We start from the raw sequence: 27909 nt of genomic DNA on the forward strand, positions 1-27909 counted from the left end.
TTTGGTGCCGGACTGGGTATGTCCATTGGAATATTTCCAAAATATAATGCAATAATATTATTTCTGAATAAGCTTTGCTTGTATAACTTAAAATCTAGATGTGTCAGGCAAATCCTGAGTTCATATTTGGAATCGGTGCGCTCATTTTAGTTTAAATCACGTGTTTCTCTCAGTAGCAAAATCATTGTTGCGCGGTGATATAGTTAAATGATAAGCACCTGGTTAACTACCACCACCACTAGAGGAAAAATAAGAACTTACTGTATACTTTTATACAATTATGTCAATAATGAAACAGACATTGCCTTTCTTATTTGTATTTAATGTTATAATAAAATATTTTTACAGAGACCAAAAATGTCCAAGTTAGTGCAAAACTTCTTCACATGCACCCAATAGGAAGATAAAGGAAATCTGTATACATTATGGGTAGATAAATAAGGGAGTGAGTTGATTGTGGCATCTATCTTCAAAACAACATGCCACACTTTTTATGTTGGAGGTGTATTCCTTGTGCAGTGTGTGTGTGTGTGTAGTCAGAATGCTCTTGTTGTTCTGCCCTGAATAGGGTCAGGGATTGTAATCTCATCAGTGCTGGATATTATGGGCAGTTGTAGGAAAGGACAGAGATGCTAAGCAGCTGGCAGTGTCCTTTATTTGTTGCAGGTAAGTGACTGTCCAATTCATGGCATTGCAACAGGCATGAGGTGACTGGCATATACCAAGAGCTTGGGGTTGGGGGTTTATGGGGCTGTTTCTTGGAAAACTAATACCCATGCAGCACCATTGCACAGAATAAGACACTGGTACAGGAAGATCCTATATACACAGCAGGTGGGGTGCAGGCAACTTTAACAGACAGGTCAATTGAGGGAATGTGACAATTGTTTCATTGGTAGGGAAACATGGTCTCTCAAACAGGTAATCCTCCCACTACCAGGGTGCTATTAACAGCCCAGTAGCTTAATGCAAGTTAAGGCTCCCCAACAACTGTGCTTATGTGGTCCAGCAGGGAGAACATTAACACAATGGCACATATGAACGCAGCCCTTGGTGTGTGTATTTATGTACACTTTACCCATGTCACTGCCAGAAAGACACCAGTGAGCATTGGGTAGCACTGCTGGCAATGACCTGGTTAAATGTGCATTTAAAATGTATTTAAACTATTTACAGTCTGGGCCTGGGGTGCAAGGCAGTGATAAAGGGTAGTCTTTTTATCCACATAATGGAGGTGTAAACAGACCATCATCCTAGCTGCCCTCTTCAGGTGAGCGAGTGTCAGATTTTAGTTTGACAAATTCTTTGGCCACCTCATCATTGTTGCGTTGTGACAAGATCCTCAAGATGGTCAGTCCTGTTTCATCCATATGAATACGCCGGCCAAGAGGCAACCAGCAGGCACAACTGCCCCTTTGTGCCAGATCTTTAAGCTGCATAACAGCTGTGCCAACTGTCCGATCTTCCCGGGCAAAACAGTAATCTTTCACACAGACCTGCAGTTCATAGCACTCTGGGCCGTTCTCATTGCCTAGGGTGCTAAAGAGATAAAAGGAAAATATATTATGTTCTGTAATTGTATAGTGCATGTGTAATAAGCTTGTCACAAAATCTGGTTAAAAAAAGATAGACTGACAAATTTGAAGGTATGTCTGTCAGTAGGAAATGTGGAAGCATACTAATGACAGTATCTTGTAAGGAGGCTTCTACATTTTCCAAAGATGCCTCTTTTATTCTACGTTGCAGGTCCATTTTCACGAAAATCTGGATTTTATCCTTATACAAATTAAGAAAACACACATGATTAAGGGGCGTCTCCCCGAAACACGTCAATAGTTTGTGTGCTGTCCTCGTCGGTGTGGTATGTCCGTGTGAATTATGTTTCTATTTTTATACTGAATATGCTCGTTGTCATACAGATTTTGAAGTTTTTATGGACATATATTTTTCTCTATTAAAAGTTATGTTTTAAACTTATTATTGGGACGTGCTAGATATCATTTTCTTTTTCTTGGAGCTTATACAAATTACCTGAAAAATGGCTTTTAGGGCTCGTTCACATCTGCGCACTGGGTCTCCACTTTGCAGGTTTCCAATTCCTGCCCGAAACTGGATAGGAGACGGAAACCTGCAGTCATTTTTCAAACCCATGCATTTGAATGGGTTTGGAAAGTGTCCGGCCATGAGTGCCTGTGAGTGTTTTGTGCTCTCCACGGCAAAACCGTTTTTTTTAACTGGTCACAAAGTTGGACATGCAGGATTTTGTGTCTGGTTAAAAAAAAACAAAAAAAACAAAACGGTCTCGCCGCAGAAAGCACAAAACGCTCCCCAGCGCTCATGGCCAGACACGGTCTGCCAGGTTTCAGGCTTCTGTCGGCAGAAGACGGAAACCTGAAAACGGAGATCGTGCGCTGGTGTGAACCCTGCGTAAGGGGTGTTTCTTCCTGGGCTTCACTCTCTGCTCTGGATAATTTGCAATTGCAAATAACATCTGTCTAGCTCCGTCCCTCATTGTTTGATTAACATTTCCACCTTGTCACACTTTGTTTGCAGTATTAGTCGGTTATCTAGAGTGGAGACTGAAGCTCATGCAGAAGAAGAAATGCCCCTAAAGCTTTTTTCTACTAAGTTTCATAAAAATAAAATCCTGATTTTCATGAAAATGGAGCAGCAATGCAGAATACTAAAGGCATCTTGGGAAAGGTGTAGTAGCACCCCTACAAGGTATTTTCATTAGTTTGATGCAGACTTTAAAGACAGGCTTTAAAGGGAGTCTGTCAACAGGATGAAGCATATTTAACCATTAAGGGCGGTTTCACACCTGCGCCCAGTCTTCGCTTTGTGGGTTTCCGTCTTCTGCCGAGTCCGACAGGAGACGTAAACCTGGCATTCAGTGTCCGCCTGTGAGCATCTTCAGGTCTCCACGGTGATACCATTTTTTTTTTTAACCGGACACAAAGTCCTGCATGTCCAACTTTCTGTCCAGTTAAAAAAAAAAACTGTCTGCCGGTTTCCGTCCCCTGTCCAGTTTCTTGGGCAGAAGACGGAAACCTGAAAGCGGAGCCCGAGCGCTGCTGTGAACCCGTCCTTGCACAGTTTGATAGGTTAGACTCACTTGAATGTAATGCCTTTTTCCCTATAAAATTTGTGCCACCATTGCTGAAAGATTCATTAATTTCAAAGTATGCAAATCATCAGTCTGACGCACTGCTCTCCAATCTGCTAAACTCAATACTGATACAATAATACCTCCTTCCCATCTTCCCTTTTTGAGTGACAGCAGCAGGGAGCTAAGCTGAAATCATACCTAGCCCTGTGTTCTGACATTCATACCGGCATATTACAGCAGTGTGGGGTGCAGTAGTTTGGTACAATGTAGCACCTCCACCCCAGTGCTCTTGACTGCTCATTTTGATGGTGCGAAATAAATGAATATCTCTGCAAGACAGCACAGAATTTCATGGGAGGAAAAGGCGTTGCATTCAGGTGAGCTTGACCTTTCTAACTGTGTGTCTCCCCGGTGACTACAATTGTCACCATAATAATAAAATATATAAAACTTTCCTATAAACATTGTAGAGAAAGTTTAATTACTTGTTTTTGTTTTTCTTTTATCATGTTTTTTTTTTTTTGCCATTGTTCCAAGGGGGGGGGGGTAGGTTTTCGTAATATACTTTATTAACCTATCAAGGCTCTAACTAAGCATTGCCAGGGAGAGTCTGACTGTACACATGTAATCAATGCAGCATGTAGAGCTGAAAAATTTACTGGTTTTATAATGGTTCTGGTATCATGAGACAGCTGAGATTGAAATACTGTAAAAGAATTAACCTTTGCACTGCTGCATATTAAGTTCAAATTCCTGACTGTATTTTTAAGCTAGCTTTTATAGCTAGTACTTATATCTTGGCTTCTTGAGAATCAGCTTTCTTATGATACCAAAATCATTATTCTAGGTGGTATAAAACCAAAGATACAACCATCTGAAGTGACCATCACCCCCTTTAGTAAATGCTTTGGCATATTCCCAATACAACTGTGTATCGACTTTCCTAAAAAAATAGCCCAGTTAGAGGGTTGCTAGGGAGAATGTTATAGCCTGTTTTAGAATAGAAAAGCATTTACGTAGATAGGGTAATAAAGTATATTAAACAAATGGTCAACAAACACCCCCTGACACAATAGCAAAGAAATGGGAGTTACACTTTAAACATAGTTTGAGATGGATAGTCACATATAAATTTAAAAAAACAAACAAACATTTAAAACAGAAAACAAACAAAATAAACTTTTCTTGGTTGGCCTACAGCAGAACCCATGAGAAGATTTTATTTTCCTGCAAAGTGATAATTCATTAGTCAGATGAAAGCCTAGAACTATCCCTAACTCCTAACTAGGTTGTATATTTTTCCTGTCCCTGCAGGAGGATCAAGGTTCCACTGGGAAGTAAAATTCTTATCTATCTATCTATCTATCTATCTATCTATCTATCTATCTATCTATCTATCTATCTATCTATCCTTTCTGGTAGATTCTCTCTTCTCCTTTGTATGGGTCCACATAATAGAAGGGTATTATCAGTATTAGCCAACAGATCAGAGAGGGTGAGGGGTTTATCCACAAGTTTTTCGAGCCCAAATCCCGGAAACAGATGGAGAACTACAAAGAAAAAAAATCAAGATAAAGAATAACAGAACAACCCTTCCCCATGTAGAAAAAGAGATTTCATTCAAACTTTACATTTAAAAGATGCACATTTACAAGCCATTTTCACTCCACTGGGGGATTATGGGAAATATATGCAAATCTGTTTTCCAGGCTGTAATTAGGATTAATTATTAATTATAATTTTCCTAATTACATCCTGGAAAACAGATTTGCATATATTTCCTATAATCCCCCAGTGGAGCGAAAATGGCTTCTAAGTCTCCATACGTCTGCAAAGGTGCCCACTCCCTAAGGAATGTTATTATCCCCTGACCCTGGTCTATAGTCTCTCACCCAGGAAAACTAGTATTGTGCTGATGAGATACAACAGATTGAAACAGTGCTGTCTACAGCTGGGAATCTGTTCCTTTTTTGGAATAGAAATACTAGTTTGGCAATAATCCCTGCGTATTGTTATTAGGCTTATTGAAAAAAGTCATGCATGATGTTAAGGGGGCTGTCCTAAGAGGCAGTGAACAGAGGCACTGTTTTCCTAATTATATCCTGGAAAAAACATTTGCATATATTTCCCTTAATCCTCTACAACAAGAAATTCTCCTGAAATGGGAGAAACAGAAGTTTCTGTACCATCATCTCAAAAGAGACAATAAGTTCTCTAAGGTGGTGGTTCTCTTCAAAGAACGGCATATTGTTTTGTCTTCAGATGTGAGTACAGCTAACAACCTATGACACTCAGTCAGGATGTAAAGCCTATATGAGGGGACAAAAACTGAAGGCCAGATGGTCCCCTATGGAACGGACTCTTTACTTTTTGGGAAATGAGAGCTGTGCGTCTTGACCTTCATCATCATCTTCCTCAAGTACAGTGAGAAAGTGGTAATAATAAAAAAATGACAATGAACCAACTGTGGTCCCAAACCTTGCTCATAGAAATGGAAAAAAAATCTGCCCTGAGTGGAGACAGAAACCTACCTCTCCCAGGAGAATGGTCCCTTGGCCAGAAGATATTTGATCAGATCCTACAGTGGTGGGGTCATCAAAGGAAGAGCTAATGGGCTCACGCAAGAAAACAAAACAGGCCAGATTTTGCTCCCTCATCAAGGTAGAAAATCTTTGGGTGGTGGATGCACTGTCAATACCTTGGAATGTCCAACTGGTCTACCTATTTAGGCCCATACTAATGAAACCAAGAGTCTTGCAGAAAAGAAGATAGGTTCAGGTCTCAATAATACTCAAACGGCCATGCTGGCTGAAGAGATCATGGTTTACTCCTCTGATGCTCATGAGAAGGGGGACCTTATGGAGTTTACCACTAGTTTCAAATCTGATGACTCAGAAAGACCGATGCTGTCCTCACCTGAACCGTCTCCATCTGACAGCATGGAAGTTGGCCACCCCCTGTTAACTAGTGTAGGCTTATTGAAATCTTTAATAAATACTTTGCACCATTCCAGATGGGGAAGTACAAATAGAACATATTTTATAATTAAAACAGCTTTTTCTAGGTGGTGTATGGAGACAAAGCTCTAAAACCAAACCCATCACATCTGTAGGTTCTGTCTGTTCATAATAGAAATCAGTTGCTCAAACTTCCAGTGTTCCATCCAGAGCCTACTCCTGAAGATGAAGAGACTCATGATTTATTAGATGTTGCTAAGGGTTTTATGTTGACTGGACTTCAGAAAAAACTACTCCTCTTTTTATTTCCTTTTCCAGTAATGACAGAACACATAAACTACCTAGGCCTTCTATTTCTAGTCTAATCGCCAATCAAGAAGCTCAAATTACGGGGCCTGAAGTAATTAAAGCTCACTAGAGTCACATCTACCTCTTACGCAGAAAAAGGTTCTAAATCATTAGACTACATCTGCAGAACATCTTCATGGGCATCTCCCCATATGTTCATAAAACATTATAAATGGGATCTTAAGGGACCAGAAGAATCAGCCTTTGGCAGAGTGGTTATTGAGTCTGCAATTCCTCCCCCCCACACCAATTGGTTAATTGCAAGATCCCATGGGTGCTGCTGTGACGACATGGAAAATATAATTCTAATCACTATAAATTCAGCACATATATAGGTCTAGTCTTCCATCTGACTACTTAGTAAGTTATCACCTGCCCCACTTTGCTGGAAGACAGAATCTCCCCTGCTGCTTCATACTAAAGGAAAGAATTTACAGTGAGTAAAATTTCATTTTTTATATTTAGACTGCGATAGGGTCAGCAATAGGCAGGTGCCTGAGTCCTAGATAAGGATGGATATCAACATTATACATGCAGAAAATGCATGCATGTCATGTTCTTGTCTCTGAAGAAGGAAGCAGTATTATATCACTTCCTATAACAATTTAAAGTCTAACTAAATTTTCAGGCAACTTTTGATTTTTTGGTAGTATTTGTGTCATAAATATATTTTGTAATATAGTTTATTAACAAATATTAGCTCCTTTCTGTGAAATCCTGCATTCTTTCACTCTTTCCCTTGTCTGTATTGAGAGCTGTTTCTGTCTCTCACTATATTTTACTGTGTACGAAAGTATGGACTGTATAAGAAAAAAAAAAAGTGATGGTAGGGGAGGGTCACTTCAAACAGTTATATCCCGGACATTATCATTCTTTCATATGACACTAAGATTACAGTGCTATCTATATTATTTCCAGAGATATCACTAGTAGAAAACACAGTTGGGATTAGGATATTTATATACAGCATATATCCAACTGTGTTTTCAACCAGTGATATCTCTGGAAATAATTTAGTTTGTGCGTTTTATAATATCAGAGATATAACTGTTTGAAGTGACCCTTCCCCCAGGATTTCTTCGAACGGATTCAAAATTTGTTAATAAAGTATATTACAAAATGTATTAATGAGACAAATACTGCCAGAAATTCAAATATTGTCCCAAAGTTTAGTTTTAAGAACATTTCACCTTTTTCTGTCATCTTTATTGTGCACAGATTGCTGTTGATATACATTCTTTGAAGTGTAATCTGCTCATACTGTATATGGTGCATGCATTCATTTTTCATGTATTAACATGAAATTAGGCACAACATAAATAAAAACGGTTTACCAAACTTGCTGTACAATAAAAGTAAAAATGGCGTATAATAAATGTTAAAAAAAAAAAAAAAAAAAAAAAAAAAAAAAACTTTCCTCACTTAGGGCTAGTTCACACGTGGGCAAAGGGGAGGTTTTTGACAGCGGAATTCGCTTCAAAAACCTCTCCTTTAACATGGTGGTCTATGTAGACCACTAGCTTTTTTTTTCCTCCTAGCGTTTTCCGCCTGAAGAAGCGACATGACCTTTCTTCAGGCGGAAAACGCCTGAAGAATTGCATAGAAGTGAATGGGAGGCGAAAACCGCGCGGTAAAAAACCGCGCGGTTTTTTGCACACAAAACCGCGCTGTTTTTTGCAAAAAACCGCGCGGTTTTCGCCTGCAGTTTCTATAGCACATATAGAAAAAAAAAAACCTAGCGAAAACCGCTAGCGAAAACCGCGTCAAAAACCGCGTGGAATGCAAAAAACAGCGTCAAAAAAACTCCTCGAGGTTTTTTACCTCGCACAAATAAGCTAGGCGGTTTTCACGTGTGAACTGACCCTTAGGGGATTCTGTGAATAAAAGAACTCTAGAAGAAACATGAATTAAGAAATTCCATGTTTTTACATAGTAGATTGATTTGTTTACAGATTATGGCTACATGAAAACTGTAAACATTGAATATTCCATCCAAATGCAGTGACTATACAATATGCATAGAGGTGTCAGTGTTTCTCTACTCAGAAGAACCTATCTTTACTTCATACTTCTGCTCCAAAATCTTGGCAGCTGCTATCTCCACTAGGTGGTTCAATAAACTTCCTATACTACTGGGACTCCTACTAAAAGCAGTGACTAAAGATAAGTGAACCGAATATTTCAAATTGTTTGGTCTTGTTAAAAATTGTCGATTTGTCTTCGATGAACCAAAATGGCCACTGCGGTATTCGTTATGGTAAATTATATTCTGGGGTATGAAGATACCCCAGAGTATAATAATTTCACTTCCGCTTCTATCTGAACTTGTTTTACCCAAAATGAATCAGGGACGCAGAGCCACCTGAACCTAAAACCAATTTTGGGAGGTTCACCCACTTCTAGCAGTGACCACCAAGATTTGAACTGCGAAGCTATGTTCACATGGCGGCATATGAAGATAAATTCCTCTTCATTTTCTGCTGCCATATTCCACAATGGTCTAGCAGTGACAGAATGCTGATGCAGGGCATCTGTTCTTTTTTGCACCAAATTCCTACGTGCCTCATAGCAAGTCAGGATGAGTGCTCCAAATTATGGAAACAGAGAACATGTTGCGGAAATAATGTGATTCAATTATTCTGATTGAGATTTGTTGTTGGGAAGGGATTATGTCCCCTAAAATGAGGAAAATAGGTGCCTATCTCAGGGGTTCAATCTGCAGGCTAACAGATTGAACTACCCCTTAGATATGTTACTAACCTTAGATTACTTCCACTTTCCTACAGTTTTTATATATTCATACTCACAATTGGAAGCTCTCATTGTATTTTGGCGCCCAGCTGTTATTCTTGGATTTTGTTGTAAACTTTCTCTTCTTGTCACTTAGGTTTGGACCAATCATGTTAACTTCGATGAAGGGACGGAAAATTCCTGAGGTCTGCCACTTGAGATCATTAGCTGCAACCACTACACAAATAAAAGTAATGTGAAAATTAGTCAACAAAGTATATTTTATATAGGAGGTGCACACTCCCAAGAAAAAGTCATTGCTGGTCATGTGACACAACTAAAGCAGCTAGTACAATATAAATAGAGAGGACCAAAACATTTTGGCTGGGAGTGCTACTTTAACAGATTTTACTTGCATACTTTTATGTGCAATGCAGTCATTTTCAGTCATGCAGTTAGGAATCTATTGCCTTAACGTTGCCATGCTAACATATGAAGCTTTCTGCAGAGCTAGCAGAGCTTTGTTATGTAGAACCAATTAGCTGAGGAGGGATATTTACAGTCTTTTCTCAGCTCCTCATATGCCTGCTATTAGTTTAATACTTGCTAGTAAGGCTCCTGTGCTCTGATTCTTGCTGTTGGATTGCTGTACTACTGACCTTGGCTTGTTTACTGGATATTCACTTGTTTTCTGATTTGGACTTTGAGTCTCTCGGATTTGACCTTAGCTTGGACATATTTATCACTTTGATTCAGCTTTACTGGAATGATCTGTATTGTGAGTATTGCTGTGGTTCCTGGTTTCATTTCATTTCAGGTTGTAGAGCATATATTTTTAATAAGCTTCTGGGGTGATAACCTGGTTCCAAATTCAAGTCATGTCCAACTGGCTTTGTGGGGGGGGGGGGGGGGGTTATTCTGAAGACGTTCGGTTGCCTTAGTATTATCTCACAGCGCAGTGTGAGATTTGGGTACTTGTTCTACTGTACTGTTCTCTGGTATCTGCCAATTTATGCACTTTCTGGAAATTGCTGCTCAGGCAATATCATAACACATGCTTTTTGTAACATCAACCAGTGACCAATCCTTCAAGAATATGGGTATTTTTATAGAGACACAATAATGCTGTTCTCCCTGAGGAGGAAGAGTTTTGTGTGGATCTGGAGTCAGTAGAATGGTAACCTTGAGGGTCTAATTTGGACTCTTCTGTCTCAAAAGGCATTTTTTTTGTGTGTTCTTCACTTGCGTTATCAATGCTATCACTATTTTTCCTGTATTAAAGCAGCTATACGGTTATTGCCTGGAGTCCAGCGATTCTCATTTCAAAGGAATCCTACTAATATTATAAATGTGAAAGTTTGGATGTCTGTTAGTCAATCATGCAAAAACGGCTGAACGGATTTGAATGAAATTTTGTACATAGATAGTTTGTAACCTTGATTAACACATAGGCTATCCAGGTAAATGACATGGTTTCACGACTGTTATGAATTTATGTTCACATACTATATCAAACTGCTCTTGCAGCAGCTTATCTCAGGGTCTGATAAATCCAGGTCTGTTATCTCTCTGTGTAAACACTCAGCTAACCCTCAGTCCATTGTGTACATGCATTTGCATATTATCTAATATGTTCCAGGCAGTGCTGACACTCTGGATGGGAAAACACCTTTAATCCAAATTGGCAGTTTGCCAATGTTAAACATGCCTGGAAAAAGAAAATCTAATTTATCACAAAAATCTAAAACAATGAGAACTATGAAGGTAGCCAGAAGTCAACAGAGTTTTCCTTAAGCGGAGCACAGGGGGATCCTCAACTTCATCATCAAACATTATATGGCGTCCCAGCGAGCTGCTGAGTTGCCAGAGCAATCACAGTTCATGAATAAGGAGCCCTCCGCTCCAAAACGCTTAGGCTAAGTTCTACCGACCCCATCGCCAACATTGTATATTTTATCAGCTGTATGTATAATACAGAATAAAGGCTAAGTTTTAATAACCAATACCGGAGTCTGCATCGTGCTGGGGAAACACGGATTTTGGCTTTCCATTGTGAACAAGTTTCCAGCGGGGAAAACTTCCTGTGCATCAGCTACTCCGTGGTGACGATCATCTCCTACACTAAAACGGGGCATGTAAGTGTGTTCTTTGTCGTTTTTTTGGACTGTAACACATTTTTTCCTCAAAGTGGGCATGGAATTCGCATGAATCCCATCCACTTTGCAAGTACTGTAAAACGCTGCGATTTTTACCACAGCATTTCTGTCGCAGCCAAATCGTGGCATTTCCGGCCAGTGGGGCCCCAGCCTGAAGGCTCCACGCATTAGCATTGTAATGGATTGCATTAATCAAAATGTAAAAAAAAAACAAAAAAAAACAACGACATGCTTAACCTCCTTAGAATCTCCTTAGGCATAGTTCCAAATGTGCCAAATTCTATATATGTTACCTTTGACACTGATTTTGTGCTCTCCTGTTCCAGGGTGTGTAAACAGCTCCACGTGGATAGAAACTTCTCCAACTGAGTCATCCACACCAGATCCTAGAGGAAAAAAAAGTAATGCTAATGAAATTAAAGCCTTCTAATTGAGATTCCAGCAATGTCCCTGAGTACAACTGCTGGCAGGGTTCAAATGGTCTCTAAATATTAAGACCATTCTGTAATTTTCTGATACTTTCTGGTGAAAATTAATACAGTGGATTTCCTATTTTCTCCTGCCAGCAGTTATTCAGTTTGAGAATCTTAAAAATTCTGAGGAATTGTGTTACTATTTTACTTGTAACCCAAGTCCAACAGTAAATAGTTATGAGATGCTATAGGGCCACTGCAGATTATCCATGCTTTGCAAGTGCAACATGCAGTTTAGTGATATTCCTTTGTTATTAAAAAAAAATAATAATAATAATAATTTGTGAAGTCCATCCTCCCACAGAAAACCCATTTTTAGGCTAAGACCCCATGTAGCAGCCGACAGCAAAAGAACGCTGCAGGAAAAACCGCGGCAGCGCTTTTTACAGAAAGTTTGCAGAGGTTTCCTCTGCACTTTCTGCTTTAATTATACCTATAGGGAAACCGCTGCATTTCCATAGGTATAATTGACATGCTCTGATTTCCAAAATTATGACGGTGTTGGAAATCGCAGCGTGTCTGCTGTGCCTATTTAATGCCATGTGGGGATGAGATTCACTAGAATCGCATTCCCTACACAGTGACTCTAAAATGCAGCATTTTTTTCGGCATCGTATATACCATGTGGGAACCCCAGGCTAAGGCGGAAATGCAGCATTTTCTGATGCAAATCTTGCTACGTGTTTTGAGCCCCAGACAGTAGTGGATTTAATAGAAAGGAAACATCTCAGTGCACACTTTAAATTTTCCATCCCTTTTCAAGCCACTCTTGACTTTGGCTCAAAAACTGAAGGAAAATCTGTGCCTAATGCTCAAACACACTTGCCATCATGGATTCCCTTTTTCACCTTCTTACCATTTTCATCTGTAGCATGTAAACTAAACCTACATGCTACCAAAATTAAGCCTATATAAACAAAATAGAAAACAGTGATAAAGCAGTTGACTTGTAATTTTATTGTAATGGATTGGGCATTCTGATGCAGTGCATGCTTTCCACAGGCAAAGGCTCATCTTGCAAAGTCTTGCAAGACAATATCACATTCAGTGTGTGTAATAAGGAGCCCAAGAACGTGCTATAAGTTCTTACCACCAGAAGACAGAACACTTCAGTCCCACTTATACAGGTTAAAATTATGACCGATCTGTCTGCTTGTAGAAGGTGGCCACTTCAAAATGAGGCAGTTACACTGCATAGCCTCTAATTTACAGCTATTTTAATCTAATACTAGGGGATATCATGAAGGGATGAACAGCTTAAAACATAATTTTTCATTAAATGAACATGTAGAAGACAACAACAATATAACCCGACAAATGGGACTGGAGTTTTTCCATGCTCCCCCCCCCTTACTACTCCTCATCAGCTGGAAAAGTAAATCTAACTGGCAGTAAAACTGAGTATACTATTGGCAGAGCAGGATAGGGCATGCTTCCATAAGCTTTTGTACCAAAGACATACCCTTTTCTGGATAAATCTCTTCACTAAGAGTAAACCTAATACCTTTTCCACCATGGACTGGGGGTAGGGGGGAAGCGAGGGATAGAAGAGAATAAAGGAGCATAGTAATGGGAAGAGAGGAAAGGAAAGGTTCTTTACATATTCTGCCCAAATCAATCAGATATGACACATAAAACCATAATGCATTATTTCAGTGCAAGTGGCTAATAACCTCTATCTATGGTTCATATTTGTATAGGAAATTATTAAGCGCAGGCATAAAAAAATAAAGACATAATTATATTCTTTTCATGTCAAAATTAGATTCATTTAAAGAGGACCTTTCACTTCCTGGGGCATATGTGGCTTTCCTGTTCTGTGGCCTCCGTGAAGAGGTATCGGTGCCGGTACTGTAGCTCTTCACTGTCAGAAGGGTGTTTCTGACAGTCAGTCAGGAACGCCCTTCCTCACAGTAGGGTCTATAGCACTGTACTGTGAGAGTGGTGAGGAACGCCTCTCCCAGTACTCGTCTATGGACAAGTACTATCAGGAGGGGAGGGAGGCTCTCACAGTACAGCGCTATAGGCACTACTGTGAGGCAGGGCGATCCTGACTGACTGTCAGAAACGCCCTTCTGACGGTGAAGACCTACAGTACCGGCACTAATAGTGCTTCCCAGAGGGTACAGATCGTGAAAGCCGACAGTGCGCTGAATTTAGCACGCTGTTGGCTTTCTAGCAGTGTATAAAACCGCATGTGCCCCAGGAGGTGAGAGGTCCTCTTTAAGGTACATATAATACTTATATTCCTACAACATAGATGATTTTGACATAACATAAATATACACCCTATAGTACACCTGAAAAATGCTTATGAACTGTATATTCCTTGCACATAAACAAAAATAGGTATAGTCCTATAGGATAGTAGAGATATTTAAAAGGGTTTTCAGAGTGAAGGTCCTCTATTTTCTCTTGGCATATAAGAATGCTTAGAAATGCCTGCTCAGTCAATCAGGGCTTGCATTAGTGACTCAGAACAGCCAGTGACTGGCTAAATAGGCATTTCCAAGCATTTCAAGTGTGTTGTGACATCAAATAACTGGGGGTAACCTGGCAGTGCTAAAACTGGATTGTCGGGGAAGCTGTGACTTTTTTAATGTTAGAATCTCTGATTGCTGTTACATTTATTTTTAATTCACTGGAAATCCATTAAGGACGAGTCCTAGTTCTATAATTAAAGTCCTGTTTTTTCCTTTTCCTCATTTTAAAAGCCATAACTTTTTCATTTTAATGTCAACATATGAGGGTTTGGTTTTTTGTGGAACAAGTTGTACTTTTCTACTGCACAATTTTGGGAAACATTTAGCTTACTGATTACATTTTATTAACTCTTTTTAGGGGAGATGGCAAAAAGAGAGTCAATTTTTTGAATCAGTGATATCAAATTTATATAGGCTTTTTTATTTTTATTTGTATATAAATGTTAAATATTTAAAATAAATGTTAAGTTTTATATTAATATTAAATTTAGATTATGAACCCCATATAGGGCTCACAATGTACATTTTTACCTTATCAGTATCTCTTCGGAGTATGGGAGGAAATCCACACAAACACAGGGAGAAACTCCTTACAGCTGTTGTCCTTAGAAGGACTTGAAACAAGGACACCAGCGCTAACCACTGAGCCACCGTGTTTTCCCTTATAAGTTGTACAACTTTTGGGGTGTATGTCAATTTTTTTTTTTTTTTAAATAATATATTATACATTTTTTTGAGGTAATATGATGACTAAGTAGCAGTTCTATTTTTAAGGTATGAGTTGTTATGGACACATCAATACCAAAAATAGCTATGTTTTTATTATTATTATTATTATTATTATTATTATTATTATTATTATTATTATTATTATTATTATGTTTTAAAAAATATTGGGAAAAGTGCACCACAACATTTTATTCAATTTTTCTTCACATTTTTAAGTAGACCCAGTATTGTACTTGAATAGGGACATAACTATAGATGGTGCAGTGGTAGAAGTCACTACTGGGCCCCAGAATCTGAGAGGGCCCCAGATGTCCTTCTGCATTATAAAAAAATACCACATTTCTAAATGGCACATGGTTGGTACGGTGCCCAATTACAGATTCTGCACTGGGGCCTAGGAGCTTCAAGTTACTCCTATGGACTTGAACACTAGTTGGGGCGAATACTACGGTAGTATAGTACTTCTGTAATGAAATTTATTATGCTCTAGAAATTTAATCTGAAAGTAACTCTATAAGACTATAAGTACCATAGGTTTACTTATTATAGTAACATGGGAATCTTCAGTAGGCCACCATCACCTTGACAACACATTGGCACAAAGTGACTCCTTAGAAGTCACAGTTCTCATTAATGGTTCACAGGGTTAAATGACTGCAGTCACAGGGTTAAATTACTACAGACCGTGTTGTCACCACTTGCAACTGTTAGAGCAGGATGTTACTTAGTTTTTACAGCTGAAATCATCTCCCTATGACGCCATATTTGTGACTTATTACTACTTCAGGTCATAGGAGCAGCCACCAGTCCCTAAAATATGTCTTGTGGCTAGAAGCAGTTAAAGCACATTTATCAGATAATTTATGCTGAATATGACAAAAGAAGAGAAGCTGAGCTGAGTTTAGGTGGTTTGGAGCAGAAAGGACTCTTAGAAGACATAGTGAGAGCATTGATTCCCTGCCCACACACATTGATTGACTTCCCTGTATTGGTGTCTGTACACAGAAAACTGTCAATCACTGTGTGTGGGCAGGTAAGCAGGACTCTCACTGTTTTTCCTAGGAGTACTGTCAGGTTTGCTCTGCACCTTACTCAAAAATCATGTTCCAAATCATGTAAAGCTACAGTATATATGAGAGTTCAGCTTCTTCCCAGTTTTGTAAATATGCTTTTTACGTTTGTGTGGGACATTTTTACATATATTTTGTATTGTGAGGTTACATTCACCCAAAAAGAATAGTTCTAATGGAGTTACATTCAATTTCCTACTCTCCCGACGAATCAAAAAAGCAAGGCATTGATTTAATAGTTGCCAAACCTGATTCCCCATATTTCGCTGAAGACAGGTTATTATAGGGATATTTTGGTAATCCAATAACAGAGACTGAATCGCAGATCAACACAAAGAGATGAACAAAATAAGTGAATGCCATAACCACAACAGCAAAGTACAGCCCATTCTTGGTTTGTTATTAATACATCCAAGAAAGGAAGACACACAGGTTTGATCTCATATGTAAACCTGGGTTTATTAAGGAGATCCCAAGCTGTTTACGTTCAGGGATCCAACAAATGCAAGCCCCTTTCTCTAATTTTTAATATAAATATTTGCTAGTGAGCCATCTTATTTAGTGTAGTCTCCTCCCCTTCTGGTATTTGCCCTTTAAGTTTACTTATACACACCAGTTTTGGTACGAATGTCCATCCTTTTAGGCTTGTGTTGTATGAATGCATTATATATGCATTAGTTATGTGAGTTCACATGCATTTGTACATATGCCCGATGCCTTGGGGTAACCCTGGACTCCGACTTATCCTTCAAACCACATATTCAAACCCTCAACACCTCTTGTCGCCTCCAGCTCAAGAACATCCACCGAATCCGCTCCTTCCTCACCCCAGATACTACCAAGATGCTCGTACAGGCCCTCATAATCTCCCGCTTAGACTACTGCAACACCCTTCTCCATGGACTCCCCACTTAATTCACCTCACCCCCCAATCTTCATCAGCTGCTCCCCTCTGCCAGTCCCTCCACTGGTTATCCATAGCCCAGCGAATTGAGTTCAAGCTACTAACGCTAACATACAAAGCCATCCACAACCTGTCCCCTCCATATATCTCTGAACTAATCTCCCGCTACCTGCCCACACGTAACCTCAGATCCTCCAATGACCTCCTACTCCGCTCTGCCCTCATCCGCTCCTCACACAACCGTCTCCAAGATTTCTCCCGTGCATCCCCCATACTCTGGAACTCCTTACCACGACACATAAGACTGACCCCCACAATCACAGGATTCAAGAAGGCCCTGAAGACTCACCTATTCAGGAAGGCCTACAACCTCCAATAACACTATCACCGCACTGCCATCTATACAGTCTCCCCCTCTCCTTCTGTCTCTACCCCCCTTCCCTCATAGATTGTAAGCCCTCGCGGGCAGGGCCCTCTACCCCACTGTGCCAGTCAGTCATTGTTAGTATTATATCCACCTGTATACTCTGTGTATTGTATGTAACCCCCAAATGTAAAGCACCATGGAATTAATGGTGCTATATAAATAAACAATAATAATAAACAATAATAATAATAATAATAATAATAATAATAATAATAATAATAATATGTTGGTTTTGTCATTATTAAGATCCTGTTGTAAACAGTGATGTTGATTTACATGCCCCCCACCATTTTGCTTTTACAAGTTGTTGCGCCATAGATTTTCTCCGTTACTTCATAACATTTGTCACCAGAAGTGGCAGGGCTTCCCGCCATGTGGAAGTAACTGCCAGTATATTGGGCTCTCTGCGTTTTGTATGGTGATGGTTAATGCAAGGTTGGCCTCCCATGTTGGGTTTTTTCTTCATCTTAGGTAAGCAAGCCTTTAAGGCGTTAGTGGTCATTTGAAGCCTATATAAGTTTGGTATCGGATCATGCAGAGGTTTACTTGTCTATGGATAACTGGTATCTTAAGATTTGGTGCTATAAGCATCTACATTGCCTTTTCACCAATGTCTCCATCATAGTGTAGTCCCCATCACAATATCATACAGTATCCTTTTGAGTTAGCATCTGTTTTTCAGTTTGCCTGATTTGCCTTGTCTAGAGATTCCTTGAGGAGTCCTGTGATTTCGGAACAAGGATAGGGCTTGCTAGGGCTGGTTGGGGACTGCCTTTGTCAGGGCGGGAGTCTTTATTAGGGTTAGAGGGACAGACATACAAGGCACATTTAGAGACGGCCCTGGCAGAGGTGAATCCCACAGCTCTGGTGGAGTATCCCTGTGTTCCTTACCTTCAAGCTGCTTTCACTCAAGAGAGTTTTTGTTATTGTGTACATGATTGGGGAAAGACTGTCATTCTGCATGTCAGGCGGTACACTGTACTCTCCTGTTGTAATTATGGCACTCACTAATTTTTCGTGTCTTTGTGTTGATCTGGGATTCAATCTTTGTTTTTAATGGTGTTATTAAAAGTTATACTTTAACTTTTGCTGGTTTAGGGATAATCGGTTAACAACAAATGTACACTATCCACAGAATAGTTGGTAGCTTGTTGATCTTTGGGGGTCCAACCGCAGGGTCCCTGACCGAGCAAGAGAACTGGGGTGTTTAGCATCCAAGTTGGAACCCTAGTTTGAATGAAGCAGCTAACTGGAAATGCGTGTAATCGCTCCATTCATTTCAATGAGGACTATTGGAGACAGTTGAAGTACAGTGTTCAGCTACCTCTGATGGCTCCCATTGAAATGAATAGTGCAGCGGAACGAATCTCCAGACAATCACTCTATTTAACCCTAGTACTCAAATTAGAGGGGTTATCAGCAGTCAGACCCCCACGGATCAACAAATATGCATTGAAAGAGGTAATAAAGATGCATAATCTGATGAAAATGAAAATATATAACAAAGATTTTCCTAATATGGCTTGGCACTGATTTCACCAACCAAAATAACCTGCATGACAAGAAAGGTTGTCAATTATGTTTATATCATGACAATAAGGCTAAGTGCAAATTTCTGGTAAAGACTCTGTTGCAATTTCTGCCTGAAAATGGTGGACAAAAAAGTCCAGCATGCACAGCTTTTTCGTCTGCTAGTTCCAGTTTTAAAACAATGGACAGCTGGCGGCCCCATTATAGTCAAAGGAGTCTACCAGTTTAGATGTGTGCTGTCATTCCATTACCCATGAATGCCATAACATTACAAACAAAGGATGTATTGATGATGAGATTAACCTGAGGAATAATTACACTGTCAAGAGAAGTGACAAAATATTTTCTTAATTAAATCCACTTAACAAAGACTTCTGATCTCCGCTGAGGAGCAGCTGAGGCGAAACCTTAAATAGTGCAAAGTACATAGTAACGTTGAAAAAAAGATGAGATTTTTTAGTTTAAACCAAGGAGTGGGGGAAACTTTAGAATGTTGTCTCATCCTTTTGGTGCACGGCTTGTTAAGCTACATTCACATGATAGTTTTTTAACGGATGTCAGATGGAGGCTAGGGAATGAATGCTTCAGTGGGTGTGTTCCTTCCTGGGCAGGATAGTGCGATAAATGTGGGACAAGTCTTTGCTCAGTTTGTTGCAGGTATGTGGGAGTTGGTCACAGGCATAATTTCTCCTATGGCCTCTTTGGCGACGATTAATAATTGGGTTGATTCAGGGTCCTTGAAGAAGTGGATGGTGGATCATGGGGTCTGGCTGGCCAATGCTACGGGGGGAGGGGGGGCATAAATGTATGCTTTGATAGCCCTTTGGGGAAGGCATTTAAAACAGGAAATTAGAGAAAAGATATGGAAGTACGTGCATGTGGAGATCTTCTGCTTGCTCCCCTTGGAGAAATTTGATAAGAACAAGTAAGAGGATGAAAAGTGGCAGTATTGCTTAATAATGCACACCTTTTCCAATTTGTTGCACGCCTTTAGTCATTTTGGCGAATGTCAGTGGGTAAAAGGCTCCACAGAACCATTCTGGGTTATTTTGTAAGGGTGCGTTCACACGATGTAACGTGCCGCGTGATATGGCACGTATACGGCGTGTGAGAGTTTGCGCGCCATATACCCTCCCATTGATTGAGCGTATATGGCGCGTAAACTCTCACACGCCGTATACGTGCCAGATCACGCGGCACGTTACATCGTGTGAACACGCCCTTATATGGACTCAATAGGCAAGACCTATTGAGTATTCAGGTGGGCCACATGAACATTATCGATATCCTCATGGTTGAAGCCAAAGAAAAGCCCCAGTCGTTTCATTGGAGTGCTAGGAGATTGACCTCAGGCTCACTCTGTGGCCTGCTTGCAGTTCAATCAGAGACTGTGGTGTTTGAGTGCCGCCTGTCGGATTAAGCACAAGTGTGAACACTGGAGAAAATCATAGACAGTCATGTTGTTTCAAATAGGCAAAAATAGGGAGTAAGTCGGGAGAGTCTAACCAGAAGAGGAACAAGAGGTGATGCGGCTATTTATAAATGAGTATCATGACTGATTGACTGCAGAGCTGGTATTGAAAGGTTTTGCATTTGGTTTTCAAATTCCTTTTACTCTTATGCCGTGGTTTTCTGGACTCAGAAATTGAAGGTGGCTAGTCATGGTGATAATCAAACTTCCCAAGGACATAGCTCTGGGGTGCATGGAGAGGCCCTTTTTGGTTCTACCATGGTCTACCATCTGTGATTTTCTCCTTTCGGGATAGTGCCCAAGAGCGAGCCCAACAAATTCATCATTCATCACCTGTTCTATCCTACAGGGCAATTGGCATTGGGGGGGGGGGGGGGGGAAGCTTGACTCTTATCACTTATGTTTCAAATGACAAAGCGAAGGGGTCCTTATAGCGAAAACAAACACAGAAATTGCCTTCTGCCATTTCCCAGTGTAACCTGACAGCTTCTTATTTGTTGTATGTGTAGAGGCAGTACTGTGTGGGTTGTTGCCTCGCTTTGGAATTCTCAGGTTCTTGTGCCCACTTAACTTTAGGCCGACTTGTTTGGCAACCACAATCCTGGAGATATACAATTGGAGGGCATGGTTTGGGGCATGGAGGAAGGGGGGTAAGTGGTTTGTCCAGGAATGATCATGCAAAATCTCACTGTTCTAGAATTTTATCCTGTTGTAGTGGTGATCAAGGTTTGTTGTGGCAGTGGTTCAGGTTCTCCATAGCTTGATAACTTCTTCCTCTCCTGTAGTGAATTTGTTGTGGTTTTTGGTTTTACCAGGTTTGGAGTTGAATGCATGGATGAGTACATGGCATAGCTGACTACCTTTCTCATTTCCAGTGTAAGCACTTTTGGACGTTGGCAGAATCATGCCTGGATCATTTGTGGAATCTGGTTTTCACACTGCCTTCTAGCTAATGGGGCATGCTATCTGCACAGCAACTCCGAAGGGCTACAAGGCTACATGGAGTGAATTTGCTCTACAATTAGGCATAGTGGGGTTAGTGAGAATTTATTGGGGATGCATATACTAGAGGCGTGTTGTATGTTGTCATTATTTATGAAATGTATTTACAGATATTGTATGTTATTTAATAATACCTGTAGCCTTAACTTCCATCGTGACTCAATGTCTGGTATTTCATTTATAGTAGATAAGGGTAAGCTAATAACATCTAGAATACCCATAGTCATGAAATAATATGAGATATTTCATTGTTAAAGATAGTTCAGGATTAGAAACACATGGCTGCTTTCTTTGTTTTAAACTGAAGAGCTCCTGTTCATGAAATGTGTGTGATATTGCAGCTCAGCCCCATTCAGGAACTCAGAAGCAATAGTAAAAGCAATTCATGGACAGTGTAGCACTGTTTTTTGTAGCAGAACAGCCATGTTTTACTAATTCTTCACAAGCCATTTAAGTAAAAAAGATTTATATCAGCAAAACACAAAAACAACTGTCACCTCTTTGTGATTGTTACCATATCTTTAAACATATACACCACCTGGCAAATAGATGGGAAAAAAAGATCTCACCCTGAGCAGACTGCGTTTGGACAAAAGTTTTGATGAGTGTATCCGTAGCTTGTGTATAAAGAGACAGTGCATAGCGCAGAGATTGTAGGTCAGGACTTTTCTCCAGGAAAGTCTTTTTGAGGCCAACACCTCCAGCATGGAAATATTGCTGTAGAGCAAAACAAGTTGAATTAGAACAGTAGATGACATCACCCTTGTATTACTCTTGCACCGGAAGCGGCTCCGTACAGATGATTGGTCCATGGGCTGAGTGTCACCCCCAAACCCCATCAATTAAATATTTATGGCCTTTCTTTAAACCGCCAAGGTTTCATATTTTCTGACATGAGCGGCTAGTCTCAGGTCCCAGCTATGTAATGCAGGTGAAAACTGGAAATCATGCCGCAAGCAAAACTAGTGCTTGCGACATTGAAATGCTGTACTTTTAAGGCACTGAGCATTAACTGTATGCTTAGTGTGACGTAATAATACAACACTGAGCATTAAGGGGTTAAAAAAGCTGTCATCCTAATCATTTTGGTATTTTGTTTATCCAAATCCATTCAGTTGTTCTAAATATATAAGCCCCATTCATGTTTATGAAAATTTAGGTCTATAAGTAAAATGGGCGATAACACTGCATGATATATTGCACACAGAGACCCTCCCCTAGAGAAACCACAGTGTTACTGTCCACTTGGCTAGTTTACCTTAATTTGCATAAACAGTAACAGGGCTGATATATTTGGAATGGATTTGAATAAACGAAATACCAAAATGCTCTCAGATGAGGTATGTCATTATGCTTTTGAGACCCTGCGGTGACAAGCCCTCTTTAAGGTTTAAGGTGACGTAATCCATTCCCAGATATCTTATTCTCACAGAGGAACACAATTACCTTAATAGTATCCAGTGCAAGCTCCACTACAGCACATTGCTTTGGGGTCAAACTCTTCGCTTCTTCTCGTACCATGTGATCCTACAAAAAAAGTACGACAGAAACAATTTGTTTAGCTGAGAAGCCTATGAATAAAAGTAGTTTAAGAACGTATCACACTGTATATTGCACATCAAATAATAAACAAAGAGTTGAATCTGACTCTTGAAACTGTACCTTGAGTTTGGAAAGCTGTCCCAACTCTTTAGCAGCATTGATGATGAGATGAGTCCCCTGTTGAGTAACAAGACCCACCAGAATGGTTACACAAAGCACTTCCATATACAATATTCTCTTTAGCATCTGTTCTTCCCTTTCTGTCAGTGAGGGAGGATTCCTAAATATTACACCATGCTACCGATAAATCTTTCTATGTATGTGTTATACAAATGCAATATTTTTTTAATGAAAGTCTGGGGTTGATGGACATGTTTCCACAGAACAATAAGAATAATATAGCCTCTCATGACATTTTATGTCAGCAACCCTCAATTTTTTTTGTCTGTGTATAAGGTCAAGATTTGATAAGGACAAAAAAAATCATATTCACCTATCATCTGGTGGCCTGGTGTACGCTGCTGTCTAGCCCAGCTCGTAAAAGTCCTGCGAAGCACATGAACCGTGAGGACAGTCAGCAGCCACAGGAAAGGAACTGAATACATATACGAGTAATGTGATGGGTTCCTTTCCAGTAGCTGCTGAGTCCACATGCATCGTAAGACTTCTGCAACATGGCAACATGCTGGACCAGACAGCAGCAGTGGCCACTGAAGTGCCGTGGACAGGCAAGTGTGATTTTTTTTTTTCACCTCCCCTGGGCTCCACTTTAAAAAGAACTGACATGTTTGTTTCAGTAAATTCTTGTATAAGATATAAAATATTAGTCACATAGCATGTTTGCAGCTTAGTCCCATTCAAGTGAATGAGACTAAGCTTCAATACCAGGCATAGTCTTTATACAATGCATGGCACAATGCCTGGTATTCAATGAAGAGGCTGCAACCTCATCAGTCAAATGATCAAAAGAGTTGCTGGGTATAGGACCCCCATTGATCGGATATTGATTACATTGATCTAAGGTTAGGTCAACAAAATTTAATTCCTGGAAAACTCCTTTAAACTAGCTCCCATAATTGTTTAGTATTTGCAGGAAATGGTAAAAAAGTACAATGCACTATAAAGAGATTTCTGTTAAAAAATGACTTCTCTTTGAAATGATAATTCATTTATGGCATGTATTATGAATGTCTATGCAAAATCTCTAGTATTAAATGAGCTTTGTTCATGATAATGTAAAACCACATTGTACCATAGCGTTGGGTGATGTATGTTTATTGTACACCAGGACAATACTGTATGATATTAATCTTTCTATTCATAGTTTTATAACTCTTCAATAGAAGAATCATCCTCATAAGACTCTTATTATAAAAAATGTTGTTTTTTTTTTACTAGAATAGCAACAACTACATGGCAATGCTGGAATGCACACTATAGACATCACAGTTGCAGATAACACATAAGGTACAAGTTTAGGACACATTTCACAAGGGCAGATTGTACAGAGAGACATAAAGATAATAGGGAATAATAGGGAATAGTGCAGAAAGACTGACACACACACAGTGTCCTTACATCTGCATGGTACGGCAGCTTCACCCTGCTCTGGAGAGAGAAGTGTGAGATTAAAATATGAGTGTGGGTGTGAAAGAGAACCATACAACAGCCATATTATTAGCTACACAAACTGTACATATACAGCACAGCTACATACATACTGCACAAATCCACACCGAATAAACATTCATTAGTTTTTGTATATAAAATATTCAGTATTACTGGGGAAAATATTTGGTCATTAGGTGAATAAAGTGGCATGTCAACACAACTACAGACCACAACTATACAGATTCTTCCACGTAGTTTACATTAAAGTCTTGACAAATTTTAATGCTGACACAGTATTTCTATTGCACAGTATTTGCAGGGTTTATGGATTCTTGCTATGTATAATTAATTACTTTATGTAACCTTGCAAAACACAAGACTGAAGGGTCTGCATACATGTTTACCTTCTCTAGCCCTTTGCCATGTTTTCTCAGCAGCGTCCCCTGCAGAAACATGTCACAATCGGTCACTGCTTTGGAACAAGCATTTCTATGGCAGTCAAGTGTTTGACTATGTTAGTGAATGCAGTCAATTAGTGTTGTGCTAAGGCTTGTTACATTTAATTAATAAAATGTGCAATCCATAATGTGGGCAGGAGAATGTGTATGAGAGTACACTGCTTGGAAGTAGAACAAGGCTTCTTCAGGAAGAGATGAATATAAATGACTGTGATATCTGTGATAGGATTTTAATAGACACCGGATTAAATTCTAAACATTCTGCAACACTAAAAGTGAACAGACGTCACCCACACACGTGACACAACAATACAGCATTAACTGAACGCAGGGTATGCACAAAGAGGACAGTAAAGCAAACAAAGCAAAATTAACACACTGGTAAGGGTAAGAGTCACAATACATCAAGACGACATTACAGGTTGAGCTAGACTTTACCATAAGAACAATATGACTTAATGTGCAAAGAAGACAACATTGGTTTATATCATTGGCTATGGCTAACTTTTAAAACCTACAACTTTCAGCCTGCAGCGGTTGTAGTCATAGGATGGAGACTACTCATTTATACAGTTATGTTATTCGTTTCCTTTCCTATTGGCTGGACATGTCCAGATATGTTTATTATGAGATGACCACAGTTTCAAAACAAGATTATTTTGCAATTGAAGAGATGAAGTGAAAAGACGATCTGCAAGAACTCCACAGCCTTTAAAACATTCAATCCTTTATTCCATTTTGGTTAAAAACGAAAGTTCACAAAAAAGGGTGTCCATCAGAAATCACACATGGTGCGTTAAAAAGAGACTCTTACGCGTTTCGGGGTGTCCCCCTTAGTCATAGCATGCTATGACTAAGGGGGGACATGCTGTTCTGCTGGTTTCCGTTTCCTGCACAAAACAGGACAGGAGACGGAAACCTGCAGGCATCTTTCAAACCCATTCATTTGAATGGGTTTGAAAAGTGTCTGGCCGTGAGCACCGGTGAGCGTTTTATGCTCTCTGCAGCGAAACCGTTTTTTTTTAACTGGACACAGAGTCGGACATGCAGTATTCTGTGTCCGGTTTAAAAAAAAAAATGGTTTTGCCGTGGAGAGCTCAAAACGCTCACGGCTGGACTCGGCATGACAGGTTTCAGTCTTCTGCCGGCAGAAGATGGAGACCTAATACGGAGTGCCGAACACTGGTGTGAACCCAGCGTCAGATAAAGGTGGACACATTTGTACATACATAGTTACATAGTAGATGAGGTTGGATAAAGACATCAGTCCATCAAGTCCAACCTATAACCCTACAACCCCCTATAGTGTTGATCCAAAGGAAGGCATAAAACCCCATGAGGCTCATGCCAAGTGCCCCATTTCAGGTGAAAAAAAATTCCTTCCCAATTCAATCTGGCAGTCAGTATAAAAACCCTGGATTAGTATTTGCATTCATCTCACCTGTGGCTGCCAAAATAATTTCCATCAAATGTTATTACTTTTTCTTACATAAAAACCACCAGCAAGCTGACACTTGCCAATTCTTTTCTTTAAAAATATATATTTCTACAATGATTGAGGACAATAATTATTGTATAAATCTATTTTTCTATTTGTATATTATCAGTTAGATGTGGCTACTTATAAGATGTTGTAACCCAGAGAATCGCAATCAAAGGAATAGCAGTACCTCGTAGAACGGCTTTTATACTTTCCAAAGACGTCTTTCTCATTCTACATCACAGTTCCATTTTCATGAAAATAAGCATTTTATTCTTATGCAAATTAGCTGAAAGGGGCTTTACAGGTGTTTCTTCTGCTGGGGCTTCATTCTTTGCTACAGATAATGGTCACTAACTGCGGTCAAAGTGTAACAGAGTACAAGATGTCACTCAATTGGGGCAGAGCTTGGTAGCAGTAAGGCTGGTCTTACACGACCGTAATGATTCTACGGTCTGCATGTTGCTGATCAGCATCACTAGTTGCTGATCGGCAACATAGACTTCGCAGATGTCCGTGTCCTGCTGCACTCGCCCATAGAGTTCTATGGGCGAGTCCGTGCAGTGCTGCAATTCACGGCCATTACGGACATGCTCTATAAATTGCGGACCACCATTGCAGCCCGGCCACACCAGGGATAAAATATCCGGTGGTGTAAGAGGCCGCATGGAGTATAATTGAAAACCCTCAATTGCGGACCATTTGTGGACTTACATTACAGTCGTGTAAGACCAGCCTAAGAGGCAGTTATCTAGATTGTAAAGTAAAGTTCCAACAGGAGAAGAAATGCCCTTAAAGCCCTTTTCAGTTAAAATGTATAATAATAAAATCAGGATTTTCATGAAAATTGAGCTGTAATGCAGAATAAGAAAGGCATCTTTGGAAAGTGTAGAAGCAGCCCTACAATATAGTCATTAGTGTGATACTGATTTTCTTGCTGATTCACTTTAAGGCTGAGGCCCCACGTTGCATAAACACAGCTTTTTTTTGTTGCAGATTTTACTGCAGTTTTTTGAGCCAAAGTCAAGAACGGCTGCAAAAGGAATGGGAAATATATAGTAAGTTTTTATATAAGGGAAAAATATATCTTTGTACAGTGGGTTAAAAAGCCTCCCATTGATTTCAATGTGTAGCGCGCGTGAGCCGGCACACATTGAAATGAATGGCATCTATTTTGAGCGCTCACACTCTGACACGTGTATACGTGTGAATGCACGGCGCGTTACTCCATGGGAACGGAGCCTAACAGTTCTAAACCTGCATTAAAAGAAAATATCTACTTTTTATGTGAGTCATGTATGTGCCTGATTTTGTTAGCATTGTTTAAATGCTGTATAAAATTGTACATAACGATAAAGCCCATTTTCCAGTCACCTCTTATAAATGCTAAACTTTTTTAATTCTATACTAAAATATTATTTGCTTGGGA

The 27909-nt window shown here is 39.7% G+C and overlaps 1 protein-coding gene across 1 annotated transcript in view; it reads right to left on the minus strand.

The window, feature by feature from the left end:
* Nucleotides 1-308: 308 nt before the first annotated feature.
* Nucleotides 309-27909, minus strand: part of UNC13A (unc-13 homolog A) — a 210686-nt gene continuing 183085 nt past the window's right edge. Inside the window, exons 37-45 of the mRNA XM_075282689.1 lie at nt 24947-24985; nt 24510-24539; nt 23052-23108; nt 22836-22916; nt 21959-22106; nt 13236-13292; nt 11594-11686; nt 9222-9381; nt 309-1539 (exon numbers count right to left, since the gene is read on the minus strand). Of these exons, the coding sequence (XP_075138790.1) occupies nt 1254-1539; nt 9222-9381; nt 11594-11686; nt 13236-13292; nt 21959-22106; nt 22836-22916; nt 23052-23108; nt 24510-24539; nt 24947-24985 (951 nt within the window). The 3' untranslated portion in view covers nt 309-1253. The remainder of the gene's footprint in view (nt 1540-9221; nt 9382-11593; nt 11687-13235; nt 13293-21958; nt 22107-22835; nt 22917-23051; nt 23109-24509; nt 24540-24946; nt 24986-27909) is intronic.

The sequence above is a fragment of the Leptodactylus fuscus genome, chromosome 1 (genome assembly GCF_031893055.1).
Source record: "Leptodactylus fuscus isolate aLepFus1 chromosome 1, aLepFus1.hap2, whole genome shotgun sequence".
Classification (NCBI taxonomy): Eukaryota; Metazoa; Chordata; class Amphibia; order Anura; family Leptodactylidae; genus Leptodactylus; species Leptodactylus fuscus.